Raw genomic sequence first — 18,789 nt, 5'->3', positions numbered from 1 at the left:
GCCCGAGACTCCGTCTCAAAAAAATAAATAAATAAATAAATAAATAAATAAATAAATAAAAGAAAGAGACAGTCACCTCTACATTCTTTTAGGACGAAAAGAGTGACTTCTTTGAAATCTATATCAAAGTTAACATATTTTATCATTAGCTAAATCTATCTACTAAGTAAAAGCAAAAGAATCTTTTGTTTACTCAATGAAACATACTTCTCTAAAAAGTAAGCTAATTAACATTTCAGTAACTATTAAAAATGCAGTATTTCAGAACACACCAATTAGAAATCAAGACTCAGAATGCCACTTAGTGATAATTTACAAGGGTGCCTATAATCTAAGGACTTTTATTCAAAACCTACGTTCCTACCCCAACCCCAAAGATAGCTAAGGGTGAAGTAGGGCCTGAACACCAAAATACTACCCAGATGATTTTGAAGCTCACCCAAGGCTGGAGATTGCTGTTATAGACATACGTTAATGCTAGATTCTTAACAGTTCTTTATGCCAAGCAGTGTCTCCTGAATGACACTGGGCTACAACTATCAGTCAAGAGATAGCTTTTATATCTCCTGGAACAGACAAGATAAAAATAATTCAAAGGTCAATTCTTCACTACTCTCAGTAAGACAGAATTTTAAAAATCTTTTATAGCACTTGTAATGACCTAATAATATAAAAAGTGCTTTAATGGCCATTTCTAAAATGTTTCTCTTTTAGCCAAAAAACTTTTTGAGTTACTTTGTTAACACAATGAAGTTAAATTAAATGATAACTAGATTCACTTACTGTAACAGTCTGGCCTGCCTTCAGCACATATCTTGAGGTATATTTGTAACTGACTGATGTGTCTCCAATTTTTCTGATCATCTCCCAGCCTCCCATTGGTTGATCCTACACACAGAAAGGAGGGAGGGAGGGTGTTACTTCAGAGATACAGAAAGTTGTGGAATAATCAAATAAATTAATCCATACAGGCAGTTAAACTAAGACCGCTTTACGGTCATCTTCCCACGTTTCAGGTTTTCCTACTATAAAAAGAAAACATGATTTTGTCATTTTGTCAAACAGTAACTTCAACAACGAGTTAATTAGTAAGGTACTTAACTTTAAAGAGGACAGAACTGGAAAAAAAGGGTATGAACCAAATTGTCAAATTCACTGCTAGATAAGGTGGGTCTTTCAAATTTACAATACTATCTAGCTGTCATAATCACAATTTTAAACATCGAGCATTGGATTACTTCAAGCTTTTAAAATAGACACATAAGCTTAGAAACAGAAGAAAATCTGTCATTTTCCTTCTGCATCTGTCCCACTTCTGCCCGCATTCAACTCTCATACATGAAAGCATAAGGGGCTCAAAAAAAGGGTCAATGGGCCTGGGCGTGGTGGTTCATGCCTGTAATCCCAGCACTTCAGAAGGCTGAAGCGGGTGGATCACCTGAGGTCAGGAGTTGGAGGCCAGCCTGGCCAACATGGTGAAACCCTGTGTAAAAATACAAAAATTAGCAGGCGTGCTTGCATGCACCCGTAATCCCAGCTACTGAGGAGGCTGAGGCAGGAGAATCACTTGAACCCGAGAGATGGAGAAGCCAAGATCATGCCACTGCACTCCGATCTGGGCAACAGAGCGAGACTCAAAAAAACAAACAAAAGGCTACAAAGAGACCTTAGAGCTTATTCTCTTTAGCATCAAAACTGTTAGTGCTTGTTAGTGCTACTTCACTCATCCAAATTATGTATTCATCCACATGAAAGATAGTTTTAGTAACTGTGATGAGAAAAGATTAATTTTTTCAGGAACGTATGTTTCAAGAAGTGACATCTATCCCACTGCTGTCTGCAAGCTCCCAAACCATGCCTTCCTCTAATATCATCTCATAATCCATCGTGGCCTCCAGTTCCTTGATGCGGAGCTAGGGAAGGCCTACACTACTGAGCTCCCGAAAGCCCCAGCCCTAAATTTCAGAAATCTCTGCTATGAATACTTCATGTTTACTTTTAAACATTTCGGAATAAGGCTTCACGCTATTTTTCATATTAAGTATTAGCATTTGTTCATTTATTTATTTGCAGGGAAAAATACTCCCTTAATATCTGAGTCCAGGCTCTTATCTCCTTCTTTCAGTAAGCTTTTTATTAAGTTAATAACTGAAAGAATATCCACCATTTTCATCCAGTTGCTCCAACTTCTTCACAAATCTGGCTAGGGCAGAGAATAATAGTAATTCATCCTCAGAACCACTGTGATAAAAGGAACATGCTTTTCAAAAAAGCCCTGACCCTCTAAAGAAGGGTTAATGAAGCAAATCTTTAAACTACTAGGGTACCCACCTCTTCCTCCTATTTCAATTTTTATTTTATGAATTTAACTAAAAAAGACATAAACGCTTATTCCATGAAGACTTAAATGAATCCAAACAAAAACTAAGGGGCTATCACAATTGCAAGAGAACCTAGCAATCCGCAAAGCCTTGCTAGAAAAAAAAAAGGGTCTATTTTATTACCTGTTCAGAAGTGTTCTTCAAGCGGATAAATTTTCCATCAACATCAATTTCTTCAATGCAAACATTCCCAGTGGCTGAGGCGGAATGAGAGATGCTAACACTACTACTCGCCTCTGATTCTTCCACATCAACCCTCTTCCGCTTTCCTCTAGTTGTACGTACACTGCGACTTGAGGATGCTCGGGATACTGTCACACGGGAAGAAGGGCTTGGAGACAGCTTCAACCTATATGGGAAAAATAAAACAATTCATTTTTAAAACACATATGCCCTTCTTGCCTTAAAAAACAAACAGACAAACAAAAAAAACAAGGGCTGGGCACAGAAGTTCATGCCTGTAATCCCACAACACTTTGAGAGGCCAAGGCAGGTGGATTGCTTGAGGTCAGGAGTTCAAAATCAGCCTGACCAACATGGTGAAACCCCATCTCTACTAAAAATACAAAAATTAGCCAGGCTTGATGGTGGGCACCTGTAATACTAGCTACTCGGGAGGCTGAGGCAGGAGAATGGCTTGAACCCCAGAGGCGGAGGTTGCAATGAGCCGAGATCACACCACTGCACTCCAGCCTGGGTGACAGAGTGAAAACTTGTCTCAAAATAATAATAATAATAATAATAATAATAATATCCCATCCATGCATTTCTAAAGCAAAATATTACTTACAATCTGTTAGCCAAAGCCAAAGTTTACCTTAACTAATGTAAGCTTCTTCATAAGGTGCCCATCAACAATTTTCCTTTTAAAAAAATAACAATCTGAATGTTTTCTCTAGGGACAGAAGTAATATAACCATAATGCAAGAAGTCTGGTAAATGGGTAGAAAGTCATCTGATCTACTGCCACCCACCACAGCCAGTTATAGTTGGTGTACGTTTTTCTCTTTTCATACCTGTATTTTCTTATTATCACAATGGATATATATTAAAATTATCTGGCTTTTTATCCTAAATCAGCCACTTTCCTTTTGGAACTTTTTTTTTTCTTTTTTTGAGACAGAGTTTCACTCTTGTCACCCAAGCGGGAGTGCAATGGCACAATCTTGGCTCACTGCAACCTCTACCTCCCGGGTTCAAGCAATTCTGTCTCAGCCTCCCAAGTAGCTGGAATTACAGGAGCCCACCACCATGCCCAGCTAATTTTTGTATTTTTAGAATAGACGGAGTTTCACCATGTTGAGCAGGCTGGTCTTGAACTCCTGACCTCAGGTGATCCACCTGCCTTGGCCTTCCAAAGTGCTGGCATGAGCCACCACACCTGGCCCTTTTGGAACTCTTTTCTGAGAACAGGCGTCAAAAAGATTTATACATTGACCAGATTTAAAATATATATAAAGCCAGCCGGGCGAGGTGGCTCATGCCTGTAATCCTAGCACTCTGGGAGTCTGAGACGGGTGGATCACGAAGTCAGGGGTTTGAGACCAGCCTGGCCAACATGGTGAAACCTCGTCTCTACTAAAAACAAAATTAGCCAGGTGTGGTGACACACGTCTGTAATCCCAGTTACTTAGGAGGCTGAAGTAGGAAAATCACTTGAATCCAGGAGGTGGAGGTTGCAGTGAGGCGAGATCACACCACTGCACTCTAGCCTGGGCGACAGGGTAAGACCCTGTCTCAAAAATAAATAAATAAATACATAAATAAATAAATAAAATGTAAAGTCTCTTTCAGCCAATTTGGTATTTTATAATACAATAAATCACCAAAACACTTAAAATCTCAAAGGAAATCCATCCTGACGCAGTTCAGCATTTAAAGTAATAACAATAAACTAAGAGTACTTGAGCAACATTTTCTGTGTTGCAGTAGAAATATGATCTATTACCACCTCTATACCTAGGTGTTAAAAGAAAGGACCAAGAAAATAAAGTTCTTTTAAAAATGCTATTTATTTTTATTTAAATAAAAAGGGTGAGGGGCAAAAAGTGGACCATAAGGTAGGGTGACCCTTAAGTTCCTTACCTCTCTTCTTCGCCTTCTAAGAGTTTCCTGTAAGCACTGATTTCCATGTCCAGGGCTAACTTTACATCAAGAAGCTGTTCATAGTCATTCAGCTGTTGCTGCATTTGATCCCTTATTTCCGCCATCTCTCTCTCTTTGTCTGTCAGCATGCGACGAGAGTTGTCTTTTTCTTTAGCAAGCATGTCCTCTAATTCTTGAATCCTTTCCAAACATGCTCTAGACTTAAGATACAAGGAAACATACTTTCTAGGAACATTCCAACATTAGCACCAGGCAGCTATTTTAAACCATTTCCTAGACTGGAAAACAAGTACGACCCTATGGAATCTATAACTCACTAGAATTCAAGAGATTTTAAGAAATTAAAACCCAAAATTCCTCAAATACAAAACACAGACCTCAGAAGAGTTTTGGCTGATAAAAGAATAAAAGACTATTACATAAATGTAAGTTCTGTAAATACACATATAAGTTTTCTGTACTTAGCCAAAAAAATTTTAAGCTGTGGTTTTGGTAAAAGTCAAGTCTGGCTCCCTTATAAAGCCTTTACTTCCTAAAGTAAAAATTAAATAAAGAACTTAAAAAGATATAAACACTGACTGACAAAATAAACCTAAGAGTGGGTAAAAGTATGTTTTAGCAGACTGCTGAGGAATATTCAGAAACCAGGGCAAAGGGACTCCGGTTGCTATGTGGAAGGTACTACCTACTGTCCCGTTAGGATTGCTGGGCTATCTCATGTTCAGTTAGCACACAAAGGACTTACAATATAGGGTAATTTGTAAAGTATTACTGTGAATATAGAAGTTGTATATTTGGCATAAAAAAATTAAAAATCACACATCCTACACCAGAAAATTCATCTTAGAAATCTTGTGGCTCGCTGGTAATTACTCTTCTGTGTTTCTCCATGACAGAATTCATCTCAGTAGCCTCAGAAAGTGACAACTCAAAAGGACTGATGGATAGCGTAGGCCCTCAGAATCACAAGTTCCTGCAACAGAGCAGGAGAGAAAGGGCATCTAATGCGCAAAAACTAAATCTAGAAGGTTAGAGATAAAAAGGAACTACCCAATACATAAAAACTACACTCTTGCTGGTAAATTTACTTTTCACAGTAGTACGGGTTCAAAATTTTGAAACTGCTTTAACATATACTGGGGCTAAACAATTAAGTAAACGGATGATAAAAACCAGGTTTCTCACTCTCAGAGAGTAAAGATATAGGTACGTCAGAAAGGAAGCCAAAAATGAATCCTGTGGTACTAGATGCAAGTCAGAGACATCTGTATGAATTCATGTTTATCTTAATACAAATGATTAGACAGAAGAAGTTATAAATATGTGCATACACATGGGTTAGCATACATAAAATGTTACCCACTTTTATCAGTGAGAGGGCCAAGAAGCAGTAAGCACACTCAGTGCCCAGATCTTATTTTCTATATACCATTCTCCAATAACAAGAAACAGGGCTCCTTGGAGAATGGATAATTCTAGAACTGGAGCAGGGAAAATGCAAGACAAGCCTAGAGCATGTTATAGTACCAGAAAGCAACAAAGTGCTCCCTCCAGAATGTGGCGCTTAAGTCCTGTCCTTCACCCTTGAGGGTAGGCTGGACTTAGTGACCTATTTCCCATGAACAGTGTATGGAAATGGAAAAATAGTAGCGCTGTTGACAGTGGAGAAACCTGACAAACACTATCTTAAACCAAACACCACCAGTGATGTCATGTGGTTATCACATATGTGCAATCCCTGATACAATGTGACAAAACGGGCACTTAAAACCCAAAACCCCAGTCCAATCACGTGAAAAGCACCAGACAAATCCAAATTGGGGGAACAGTCTACAGGATACCTGGACAATCCTATTCAAGACTCAAGCTCATAAAAAACAAGGAAAGCCCAAGAAACTGTCACAGACCCGAGGAGGCATGTGGAACCTGGAACAGAAAGAGGATAACAGAAAAACTGGTGAAATCCAAATAGTCTGGAGTCGAGTTCACAGTAATATACCAATGTCAGTTTCTTAGTTTTGACAAATATGCTACAGTAACATAAGATGCTAACAACAGGGGAAAATGGGTGCGAGAAAAACAATAACTGCCTATAGTACTTTGCCAACTTTTCTGTAAATCTAAAATTATGCCAAAATAACAAGGTTATTTTAAAAATAATCAAGAGTCACTCTAAACCTATTTGGGGGCAGAGGGGTGCCCTGGTTCACGTGCACACACAAAAATATATTTTTAAAGGAAAAAAATGGACCAATCAATTAATTAAATTCCAGAGTAGTAGTATATAACTTGACATTCTATTTAGACAGGCACTCCTCTTAAGATGGATATTACAAAAGTAGTCCCTGAACCTCAGAGAACTTGCATTTAACTGCATTTGCAAAAATCATGCTATAAATGGAGAAATCCATTTCCCCGCTACCATGTTCCTTGTATTTTCTTTTTCTCCAAAAGAAAATTTAAAAAGTCATGTAAGTTCAAAATGCCTCCCTTCAATCTCTTTGCTTTACTTCATATATCAGAAGTAGAAGACAGAATGGGCAAAAAGGTAGAATCTAAAGGAGAGTTGATGAGAGATATAAACTACCCAAGATTCACAGATAACCTGAGCTGAGATTTACAAACCCAAGGATGTCTCTGTTTGACTGCCTTTGATGTTGCAGAGCTCTTTAAGACGGAAAAATCAAAATCTAGGTATACAAGTTTTAAAGTTATTCTGAATCATTCTGTATTTTAAATAGAAATATTGAAATTCTATTTTCAGTAGCTGCACTTACGCTTGTAGAGTAAGATATAAGGAACACAGTATGAGAAGTTAGACCTAGATTCTCCTTTTGAATTCTGCCAATAACTACCTATGAGCAAGCTGTAACTAACCTCACTAAACCAGTTTCCACATAAGGAAAATGAAGAGATCTAACTAACTAGATTATCTCTCAGATCTTGCCACTAACCCTGAATTTCATGACTTCTGATGATCTTGGGGTTAACTTTTTTTGTAGTATGTAATATCATTGTACTGGTTTACTAAGGTCTAGCTGCAACCAAAGTCTCCAGAATCTGGGTGTTAGAAAAACAAAAGTTAGAGGTGTTTTTAAGTACCATGCTGTACTTTTCTCTAAGGCAAGCAGACTCTAAACAACCAATTCATTTGCCCCAAGTCAAAAATATAGAAATGCAATAAACAATGTAAAATTTTTAATTCCAAAACTTAACACTGGTATCATCTATATATTATTTAAATATATCTTATAAAACCAGTATTTTAAAAGCCATGTCAATTTTAAGTAAAATTTAAGAAGTACTTTACTAACCTGAGTTATTTAACCAAAAGGAAATTCTTTTGGCCTAATAGGCAGCATGATGAAACTGATATGACCCAGCAACAAACATGATTAAACAATAGGAAAATATTCAAAAAGATGACATTTTTCTTTTTGATTATTTTTCTAAGGCTAAAATTTACCAACTAATAAAAATATTCCTCAAAATATACTGTTTACCATAAAGTCTGTTACCAAAAATGAACAGAGGAAAAGATTCACCCCCAGAAAGAGAAATTAAAAACTATTTTGGCTGAACTATCTGCTAAGGAGTTAGCTCCTGGAAACCCCCAGTGCACTGCCTAACATTACTTAAAAACCACTAAGCTAAGGTTTAAAAAAAAACTTGCAGCCAGCACAGTGGCTTACGCCTGTAATCCCAGCATTTAAGGCAGTAGCTCACACCTGTAATCCCTTCCATTTTGGGAGGCCAAGGTGGGCAGATTACCTGAGGTCAGGAGTTGGAAACCAGCCTGGCTAACATGGTGCACCCCGTTTCTACTAAAAATACAAAGAATTAGCTAGGCGTGGTGGCGCACGCCTGTAATCCCAGCTACTCCGGAGGCTGAGGCAGGAGAATCACGAATCACTTGAACCTGGGAAGCGGAAGTTGCAGAGAGCTGAGATCGCGCCATAGAACTCCAGCTTGGGCAACAAGAGCAAAATTCTGTCTCAAAAAAAAAAAAAACACTTGCAAAATGGGAATTCAATTAACAGGCAAACAGGGAAACAGCCTTGAACCTGGGTCAGAACACACAGCTACCAAGTTTCAGATCCCACTACTACTTATTAATAACACTAGACTACTCTCAGTCTCCTCATCCAAAGTACAGTGAAGATCAACCTCAAGACAAGATCTGTACTAAGTAAATCAAATGGATTAAGCAGCAGCCAAAAAGAATATATAGTAGGAAAAAATAAAATCGAGGGAGAGACAGTAACCAGTAGACAACTTACTATTAGTAAATGGAAAAGAGTAGTAAATGCCAACTCAGTATAAGAACAGAGAGGCCCATTTTTGGAAAAGTACCTGTGAAGACAGTGATATAGGCCGGGTGCAGTGGCTCACACCTGTAATCCCAACACTTTGGGAGGCCGAGGCGGGAGGATCACCTGAGGTCAGGAGTTCGAGACTGGCCTGACCAACATGGAGAAATCCCATCTCTGCTAAAAATACAAAATTAGCAGGGTGTGCTGGCGCATGCCGGTAATCCTAGCTACCAGGGAGGCTAAGGCAGGGGAATTGCTTGAACCCAGGAGGCGAAGGTAGCAATGAGCTGAGATTGTGCCATTACACTCCAGCCTGGGCAACAAAAGTGAAATTCCGTCTCAAAAAAAAAAAAAAAAAAAATACAGTGATACAGTCTGTGTGTTTGTGTTCCCATACATTTCATGTTTAAATCCTAACCCTCGAGGTGATGACATTAAGAGGTGGGGCCTTTGAGTGGTGATTAGATCATGAGAGGAAAGCCCTAGTGACTGGGATTGGGTGCTTCTTCAACCATGTGAGGACAGAGCAAGAAGGCACCATCTATAAATCGGGGAACAGCCCTCACCAGGCAGATACCCAATCTGCCAGTGCCTTGATCTTGGACTTCCAGCCTCCAAAACTGTGAAAAATAATTTCTGACATTTCTGTTGTTTATAAGCTACCAACAGTAGTTTGTTATAGCAGCCCAAAAGGACTAAGACAGATGGTGCAATGGAAAAAAAGATTATCTGTTAAATTTCTAAAAGTAAATCTTCTTCGAAGAGAATGAGGTATAAAAGGAAAAACTGGGAACCAGCAGAGAAACCCATCTATCAGTCTGCAGCCTCTGGGCAAGTCATTAAACTCACCTAGATCTGTGGTTATATGGAATGAACTCAGAGGTGCTCCCAGCTCTGCTATTATATGAAAATTTTCAAAACACTATCAGCACAAAATAGGTTTAAAATAATTTAAAAATGTGTGCTGTAAGTAACAAAGCACATGATAGGCAATGTAAAAGCCCCTATGTTAACTAAATTATTTTATATCACCCCATTTTATATGACTCATTTTCGGATTTCTTTTTTTTTTGAGACGGAGTCTTGCTGTGTCGCCCAGGCTGCAGTGCAGTGGTGCAATCTCATCTCACTGCAAGCTCCACCTCCCAGGTTCATGCTATTCTCCTGCCTCAGCCTCCCGAGTAGCTAGGACTACAGGCGCCCGCCACCACGCCCAGCTAATTGTTTGTATTTTTAGTAGAGTCAGGGTTTCACCGTGTTAGCCAGGATGGTCTTGATCTCCTGACCTCATGATCTGCCTGCCTCAGCCTCCCAAAGTGCTGGGATCACAGGCGTGAGCCACTGTGCTCAGCCATTTTCTGCTTTATTTCTAAGTTCCTGCAATAGATGTCATCAGTTTTATAATTAGAAAAATATTTTACTAAAAATGGTAAAAAGAAAAAGGAAGGAAGAAAAGCCTAATCAAGAGTAAAATAAAGTTGATTCTCATGTGGAAAATTCAAAACAAGATTTTCTCCCTTGATGAAAACAGAAGCTGAAGTTATTTCCAAAACAATTAAGGTGACGAGTTAATTGCTGAATCATTCTGAATGCAGTATATGGAGTATATGTACTTTGTGTCCACACTGACATCACCCTAGGCTAAAATTGATGTGAAGTAGTGTCCATGCCTGCTTAAGCAGCACCTGAAGCACACCATCACACCCTGGTAGGCAGCCAGTCAACACAGTCAGCAATAATCCCATTTGTTACTTAGGCATACCAACGAATGAATGAGTTACTAAATTCTTATTGGAATATGCAAATTAAAGCTACTTTCCTGGATCCTAATTATTATATACTTTAAGCACTACAGAATTTGTCTAGAAACACAAAGCATTCACCGCCTACAAAGAATTTTTACATGTTTTTCTTCATTTTGGTTTTCAAATGATATAAAAAAGGAATGTGTTGAGAATAACTCTGTAGAGATGAAGCTATTAGACAGGTCAGAAGATCCGGGTCCTAGGGTAAGTCCAGTGAATAAACTAACAGGCTCCTTCCTCAAGGGCAAGTCCCTTAGCTCTGTGTAATCTACTAATTAGGAGCAACAGTATCTACTCAAAGGATGTTTATGCAATGCAAAATGAACACATCTAGAAAAGTACTGTGAAGACCAACGCGCAGGATGACACTATCCTCTGTGATAAACAGAGGGAGGAGTGACATCAGCCCGAACAAAGCAAGTAGGTGCCCATGGTGAAGGTAGCCTTCAAGTCTAACTTCTTACATCAAGATGCTTATTTACCTCTTTCTGTAGATTAGAAAGCTGGGATGAAAGACTCTCAATTCTCATGCGGCTTTCCATCAGCTCTTCCCTGGCACTGTTGACAGTAGAAGTATTCATCTCTGATGACAGTCTGGCATTCTCAAGCTAAAAGAAGCAGCAAAGCATAGTCAGTCTTATCTAGAACTGAAACAAATAAGGAAGCATGATTCACCTCAAGGCATTTCAAACCTAACTCCTGCTGGTAACTGGTTGATGAAACACAGGAAAAGCATCATGCAGTTTGCTAACATGGTGTGAATGATGGTAATTCTGTGTGACTTCTAGAGTCACTTCCTAAATAACGAGCTTTAAGAATGCTAATATACCTAGGCCTTTACCCAAAGCTTATTACTTCAATATTTCATCTATTAAACCTTTAATGTCTAAGATAACACTGATAATAAGGAGACTGGGTAGTAGCAACTCGACTGTGGTGATGTTTGTAAAGAAAAGAAACATCACATATCCCTAACCCACCAAATCCAATACAGTATATAAACCAACAAGCAGAAAATACTAGTTTATAGATTCATTCAAACCAGATAGAAATGCTTCCTTTCAGAAGCAAAAAAAATAGCTCCTTGAGTAAAATACAAATCCCATAACACTATTGTGTATGTGCGTCTCCTCCCTGGCTCCCTGTGAGGCCACAGTCTGTGACTGATCCTTACTTTAGCTCCTTCACTGTTTAGCTCAATGTGTGATACTGGATAAATGTTATACAACTGAAGTTACTGCTTATAATAACATCTTTCACTTTCACTAATTACTACTTCATACAACAGATAAAAAGCAACATGAACAGTTTAAGGCCATGCAATGAAAATTTTCAATAACTCTGTGACTCTACTATTCTAAGTCAGCCACGAAAAAGTCTTTTTAATCAAATCATATAAAATTTAAAACATGAGGCAAAATCATTTACCAGGGAAAGTCTGTACTTGTTGGTGATTTTTATGAATTCTTTCATGGTTAGCTAATGTAAGTGGGAAGTTTCTACAATATTTTTTTAAGTGAATAATAGTGACAGAGGAAGAAATAGCAGAGACTTTTCCATTTGGCCCTTATGTAAAAAGGCCCAAAGTGTGGTAGTCTCAATCTACGCACAACGATGACATGAAAATAAGATCTAATGCAGTCTGACATTCATTCACTACTACATGGATGTGTATGTAGGACAGCATGATCAGTACTTGTTATTAGAGGGAAGTTATTTCACATGGCTTGGGACAAAAAGACAAAACCTTACCTCTAATAAAATTGGAACAACTCTACATTCTTCTAGTAATTTTTAGTAACATTTGGTTTATAGAAACTGTACTTTTTTAGAAGAAGCCAATTTTCTATATATTTCATGGAGACTAGGGGAATCATTTTTAAAAACTAGAAAAAAATAAACATCAAGCGATGTTCGTCATGGGAATTGTGAAGTAATGATTTTAAGTGTTCAAAAGAATCTTCTGAAGAGTGCTCACTTTGGCATGGTAAGTCTGCTCCAGCTCTTCCTTATACAGCCTCACTTGGGCATCATGTTGCTCTCTCATCTCATGAAGGGCCTGAGCCAGCTTGTACTCATACTCAATTTGACGCCCAGAATCCACCTCTACCAAGCGCGTTTCATGCTTCCTTCTGGTCTCGTTAATCTCCTGAGGAAAAAAGAAACAAAAAACATAAAGCCAAGTTACTTACCATGGCTGCACTGGTACACATCTGAGTGACATCACAGCCATCTGAAGTTTTACACACGAACCTCCTCCTGTTTGTCCTCAGGCAGTCATCTGAATAAACACTTTTTTGCCTCTTAGTTTTCAGTTGAGAAGATTTTTGAAATGGAACTAATGACAGAAGTGGTAGCATCTCAAGCCTTAGGAACTTTCTATTCCTTTTGAGGAGCAGAGCTATTTATGTTTCTGAAGCCAAGGAAAGGCCTGGGTGGCCTACTGAAATTACCATGCAATCAAGGATTTATAGACAGTAAACAATACTAAACACTAAGCAAAAATTATTTTTCTAAATTGTTTCACCGATAATCTTAAGAACATCTCTGAAAAAACGGCACATGGAAAGTTAAACTTAACAGTCATGATAAATTCAAATAAAGATTTATGTGTAATGAAACTATTTTCTTTTTTCTTTTCTTTTTTGAGATGGAGTATCATTCTGTCACCCAGCGGTGTGATCTCAGCTCACTACAACCTCCGCCTCCCGGGTTCAAGCAATTCTCCTGCCTCAACCTCCCTAGTAACTGGGATTACAGGTGTGTACCACCATGCCCGGCTAATTTTTGTATTTTTAGTAGAGATGAGATTTCCCCGTGTTGGCCAGACTGGTCTCAAACTCCTGACCTCAGGTGATCCATCTGCCTCAGCCCCTCAAAGTGCTGGGATTACATGTGTGAGCCACCGTGCCCAGCCATAAAACTATTTTCTTAGACATAATAATAGGCAGGACAAGCTAATTTACGTGATTTCTTTAAAAGCTGGTATTAAGCTATCATTATCAAGCGACACAGGATCTTATTAACAATATTAGTTGACTAAGTATATATGAAAAATTTACCGTTAAAGAATAGAAGTTGTTGTCATGATCCTTTACTCTGTTTTAAGGAAGTGTCTAAATAAAATCAGAATGGAAGGCTGAGTGTGGTGGCTCACGCCTGTAATCCTAGCACTTTGGGAGGCCGAGGCAGTCAGATCACCTGAGGTCAGGAGTTCAAGACCAGCCTGGCCAATATGGTAAAACCCCGTCTCTACAATAATACAAAAACTAGCCAGGCATGATGGAGAGTGCCTGTAATCCCAGCTACTAGGGAGGCTGAGATGGGAGAATCACTTGAATCCAGGAGACAGTGGTTGCAGTAAGCCAAGATCGCATCATTGCACTCCAGCCTGGGGAGCTGAGCTAGACTCTGTCTCCAAAAAAAAAAAAAAAAAGAATGGCATTATCTGAAGAAGCCACAAGAGGGAAGTATAACCCACAAAAGTTGCTGTTTGTGTATGTTAGTGCAGGTATTTTCCTGTGCATTTCTTCGTCTTTCTCTTAACTACTACACAGAAGCATGCACTTGACAAAATCAGAAAAATCAGGAAGGTTCTACTGTCACCCTCCCAGAGATCACATCTATTTCATGAAGCAAATAATACCTAAATCATGAAAACACTGAAGAGAGCAACTGCTAATAGTTGCTCTTTGTCTACCTCCTCCTTCCTCTTTTGTCTTTCTCCGTCCTTTTTCCCCCAACTGTTCATAATAAGGAAGTTAGATATTATTACTGAATATATATCATGAAGGAAAAAAAAAAAAGTTAAGGCCAGCGTAGTGGCTCACACCTGTAATCCCAGCACTTGGGGAGGCTGAGGCAAGTGGATCACCTGAGGCCAGGAGTTTGAGACCAGCCTGGCCAACATGGTGCAACTTACTAAAAAACAAGGGGAAAAAAAAAGTTAGCCAGTTGTGAGGGTGTGCACCTGTAATCCCAGCTACTCATGAGGCTGAGGCACAAGAATCACTTGAATCCGGGAGGCACAGGTTGCAGGGAGCCAAGATCGTACCACTGCACTCCAGCCTGAGCAACAGAGTGAGACTCTGTCTCAAAAAAATTATTTTACATTTTTTGTTTAAAGTAAAAAAGGCCGGGCGTGGTGGCTCCCACCTATATTCCCAGCACTTTGGGAGGCCGAGGCAGGCAGATCACTTGAGTTCAGCTGTTCGAGACCAACCTGGTCAACGTGGTGAAACCCTGTCTCTACTAAAAATACAAAACTTAGCCGGTCATGGTGGTGCGTGCCTGTAGACCCAGCTACTCCAGAGACTGAGGCAGGAGAATCGCTAGAACCCAGGAGGTGGAGGTTGCTGTGAGCCAAGATCACACCACTGCACTCCAGCCTGGGCAAGAGAGCAGGACTCTGTCTCCAAAAGCAGTAAAAAAAATAAATAAATAAAATTTAAGAGGACTGTCTTAGCATCCATTCTCAAAAAGGCAAAAGCCAAACATTCAAAGATGCTATGCAAACACTCTAAAAATATTAAATTACTTTTTACTGATGCTATTTTTTATATAGAACCAGTGACCTTACAAAGAAAAAAAATACCCTACTTCTGGTTGTCTACACACAACACAAATCACAATTTTTACAAAACAAAACAAAAATGCAAGTCAATCTGAACTCAATATAAAAATATCTGCTTTCACAAAGCAACACTAGTAACAATTACATGACAGCACTTGCTACAGTATCCAAAGAGTTTTCACACACAGTATTCCACTTTGATCCTCACCACTCCTTGAAGAAAAAAATAGCAGTATGAGTATTTCATTTTAAATAAGAAACTGATGCTAAGAGTTGTCCAAGGTCTGACTGCTTGTCTGGTGCACCTTGCACTAATACCTATTTTGTTTAAAGCTTGTCATTTAAAAAATAATCAGATTTCTATTATTTTTGCTCCAAATAAAAAAATGGTTTGCTAACTGCTACAATGAATTCCTATTTTATTATTAGTGACTGTTTTCAAAATTATACTACTTCTAAAAACATTAAGCCTAGCAGATTAACAGCATGTTTTCCCCCATGAGTTGATTCCAACCCTCTCCAATTTTCATGAAATATACATTCCCCTTTCTTCAATTTTATTACTTCCTTTGTTTGACAACAGTTCTGCCCCTGTCCCTTGACCACAGCAGTTAAGGCTTGTAAGTGATATTTTAAGATTTCCACATGAGTGGGCCGGGCACGGTGGCTCAAGTCTGTAATCCCAGAACTGTGGGAGGCCGAGATGGGCCGATCACAAGGTCAGGAGATCGACACCATCCTGGCTAACACGTTGAAACCTAGTCTCTATTAAAAATACAAAAAATTAGCAGGGAGTGGTGGCATGCGCCTGTAGTCCCAGTTACTGGGGGTCTAAGGCAGGAGAATGGCTTGAACCTGGGAGGCAGAGGCTGCAGTGAGCCGAGATCACGCCACTGCACTCCAGCCTGGGCGACAGAGCGGGACTCCGTCTCAAAAAAAAAAAAAAAAATTTTTACACACCTATAAATGCTGTGAGTAGCCGCATTTCCAGATGTGAGCCATAGGAGAAGGCAAAAGTGATGGTATATAACCACTGTGATTAGCTTATAGAAGATAATGTGGCTTCTGCCTTGGTAGCTGGTAGCATATATTGATGTTCTCGTGTTTCTCTCTCTCTCTCTCCCTCGCTCCATCTCTCCCTCCCTCCCTCCCTCTCTCTCTCTTTCTTATCACTGACCCTTAGGGGGGCCATATCATGAGCAACCCTATGGAGAAGACCATGAGGTGAGGAACTAACACTTCCTGCCCACAGCCCTGTGAATGAGCTCAGATGCCATTCCTCCAGGCCAGGTTAAAAGCTGTACTGCAACTTCATGGGACCCAGAAACAGAACCACCCAGTTTAGCAGCTCTGATTTCTGACCTTCAGGAACTGAGAAATTAATACAAGTCTCTGGTTTTAGGTTGATAAACTTTGGAAGTAATTTGTTAGGCAGGAATAGATAACTAATGCTTAAACATGTTGACAGTAATTAGCTGCTGTGACCAAGCTTTTATAAGTTAAGATGAAGTGAGGCTGGACGCGGTGGCTCACGCCTGTAATCCCAGCACTTTGGAAGGTCGAGACCATCCTGATCAACATGGTGAAACCCTCGTCTCTACTAAAAATACAAAAATTAGCTGGGCGTGGTGGCGCATGCCTGTAGTCCCAGCTACTCGGGAGGCTGAGGCAGGAGAACCGCTTGAACCCGGGAGGCAGAAGTTGAAATGTGCCGAGATCCTACGACTGTATTCCAGCCTGGCGGCAGAGCCAGACTCCGTCTCAAAAAAAAAAAAAACTGAGGCCGGGCGCGGTGGCTCAAGCCTGTAATCCCAGCACTTTGGGAGGCCGAGACGGGTGGATCACGAGGTCAGGAGATCGAGACCATCCTGGCGAACATGGTGAAACCCCGTCTCTACTAAAAAATACAAAAAACTAGCCGGGCGAGATGGCGGGCGCCTGTAATCCCAGTTACTTGGGAGGCTGAGGCAGGAGAATGGCGTAAACCCCGGAGGCGGAGCTTGCAGTGAGCTGAGATCCGGCCACTGCACTCCCCCGGGGGCAAAAGAGAGACCCCCCCTCAAAAAAAAAAAAAAAAAAAATAAGATGAAGTGAAATCACACCTGTTTACAGTAACAGCTTGAGTTCTTAAATGTGGTCTTTTAGCAGTAGTAGCTTGAATAATCTACCTGCAAAATTTCTCTCCATCCCCAAACCTTATTATCTCTTTTCTTTCTTTTTTTTTTTTTTTTGAGACGGAGTCTGGTTCTGTTGCCCAGGCTGGAGTGCAGTGGCACAATCTCAGCTCACTGCAAGCTCTGCCTCGCAGGTTCACACCATTCTCCTGCCTCAGCCTCCTGAGTAGCTGGGACTACAGGCGCATGCCAACATACCCGGGCTAATTTCTTTTTATTTTTAGTAGGGACGGGGTTTCACTGTGTTAGCCAGGATGGTCTCGATCTCCCGACCTTGTGATCCGCCCGCCTCAGCCTCCCAAAGTGCTGGGATTACAGGCATAAGCCACTGCACCCGGCCTTATTTCTTTATTTGATATATTTTTGTGGCAAAGAAATCATAAAGAAAATATAATTACATGTTTAGCTATGACAATGTCATTCTAAAACCCCTCCATTCCTTTACAAAGTAAAATTATATATAGTTACCTCTTCATACATGTTTTTGCGAAACTCCAAGTCCTCAGTAAGGCTCTGACAACGATTCTCCAAATCCACTTTAAGTAAAGTTTCATCTGCTAACTGTTTTTTGGCAGCAGCTAAGGAGGCTTCCAACTATTACGAGGAAAAAGAATTGTGATAAAAATTACATGGCAATCATTTAATAATGAACTTAAGATATCTATGGATCAAATCAAGTGTTAAAATTCCTATAAATTTATCAATGTATAATTACTTCATTTGAACATTTATCACAGAACTGGGTGTTCATTTGCTGGCCCCACCCACAGAGTATCATACCAAATCACCTGTCAAATTGTTAATTGGCAATAGGGAACAGAACAGAGACATATGACTCACTCACATTTCAAAAATCAAACTAGTTATTTTAGCTAACCACTTCCACTTTTTCCTGTGTGGAGAGCAGCATTATGGCATCTCTTTTCTTACTTATTTCCTAACAAAATAGGCTTTGACAGCAGAGACAGAATGAGTGTGCATACAATAGGGAAGAAGGGAACCACAAGATCTGGACAATCCAGATGTAACGCCTGAGAGGTGACAATGTTTTGCATGTTAGCTACCTCAAGACTTTTCTTCAAGTAAACCATCAGAAAAGAAATAAATAAAAATTCAAAAAGAAAATACATTTGAAAATCAATCAATCAAATAAACTATGGCTTAAGGCAGACGAGGCAATTAACCTGCCACATAAGGCTCAAGAGTAGGCTTGACCTCACCTGGGCAATCTGATCCTTCAGATCCTCCAAATCTCCCTCTAAACTCTTTTTGTCACCAAGTGCAGTAGCAAGAGCTGCATCTTTAGAATTCAGTGCTGCTTCATATTCTCGAAGTTTGATCTGGGCGCCATTAAGATCAGATTCTTTCTTAGCATAGCTGGAATAGATTTAAAAAGCATAAGATATCAACCCATACTGATGACTTGAGGTCTTCTCC

The 18,789-nt window shown here is 39.7% G+C and overlaps 1 protein-coding gene across 1 annotated transcript in view; it reads right to left on the bottom strand.

The window, feature by feature from the left end:
* LMNB1 (lamin B1) overlaps nucleotides 1-18,789 on the bottom strand; it is a 59,314-nt gene that overhangs the window by 14,212 nt on the left and 26,313 nt on the right. Inside the window, exons 2-8 of the mRNA XM_003900052.4 lie at nucleotides 18,573-18,729; nucleotides 17,821-17,946; nucleotides 12,584-12,754; nucleotides 11,088-11,213; nucleotides 4,467-4,687; nucleotides 2,505-2,730; nucleotides 784-888 (exon numbers count right to left, since the gene is read on the bottom strand). Of these exons, the coding sequence (XP_003900101.1) occupies nucleotides 784-888; nucleotides 2,505-2,730; nucleotides 4,467-4,687; nucleotides 11,088-11,213; nucleotides 12,584-12,754; nucleotides 17,821-17,946; nucleotides 18,573-18,729 (1,132 nt within the window). The remainder of the gene's footprint in view (nucleotides 1-783; nucleotides 889-2,504; nucleotides 2,731-4,466; nucleotides 4,688-11,087; nucleotides 11,214-12,583; nucleotides 12,755-17,820; nucleotides 17,947-18,572; nucleotides 18,730-18,789) is intronic.

Source organism: Papio anubis, chromosome 5, assembly GCF_008728515.1.
Source record: "Papio anubis isolate 15944 chromosome 5, Panubis1.0, whole genome shotgun sequence".
In the NCBI taxonomy this organism is placed as follows: domain Eukaryota; kingdom Metazoa; phylum Chordata; class Mammalia; order Primates; family Cercopithecidae; genus Papio; species Papio anubis.
This window is presented reverse-complemented; position numbering and strand designations above follow the sequence as displayed.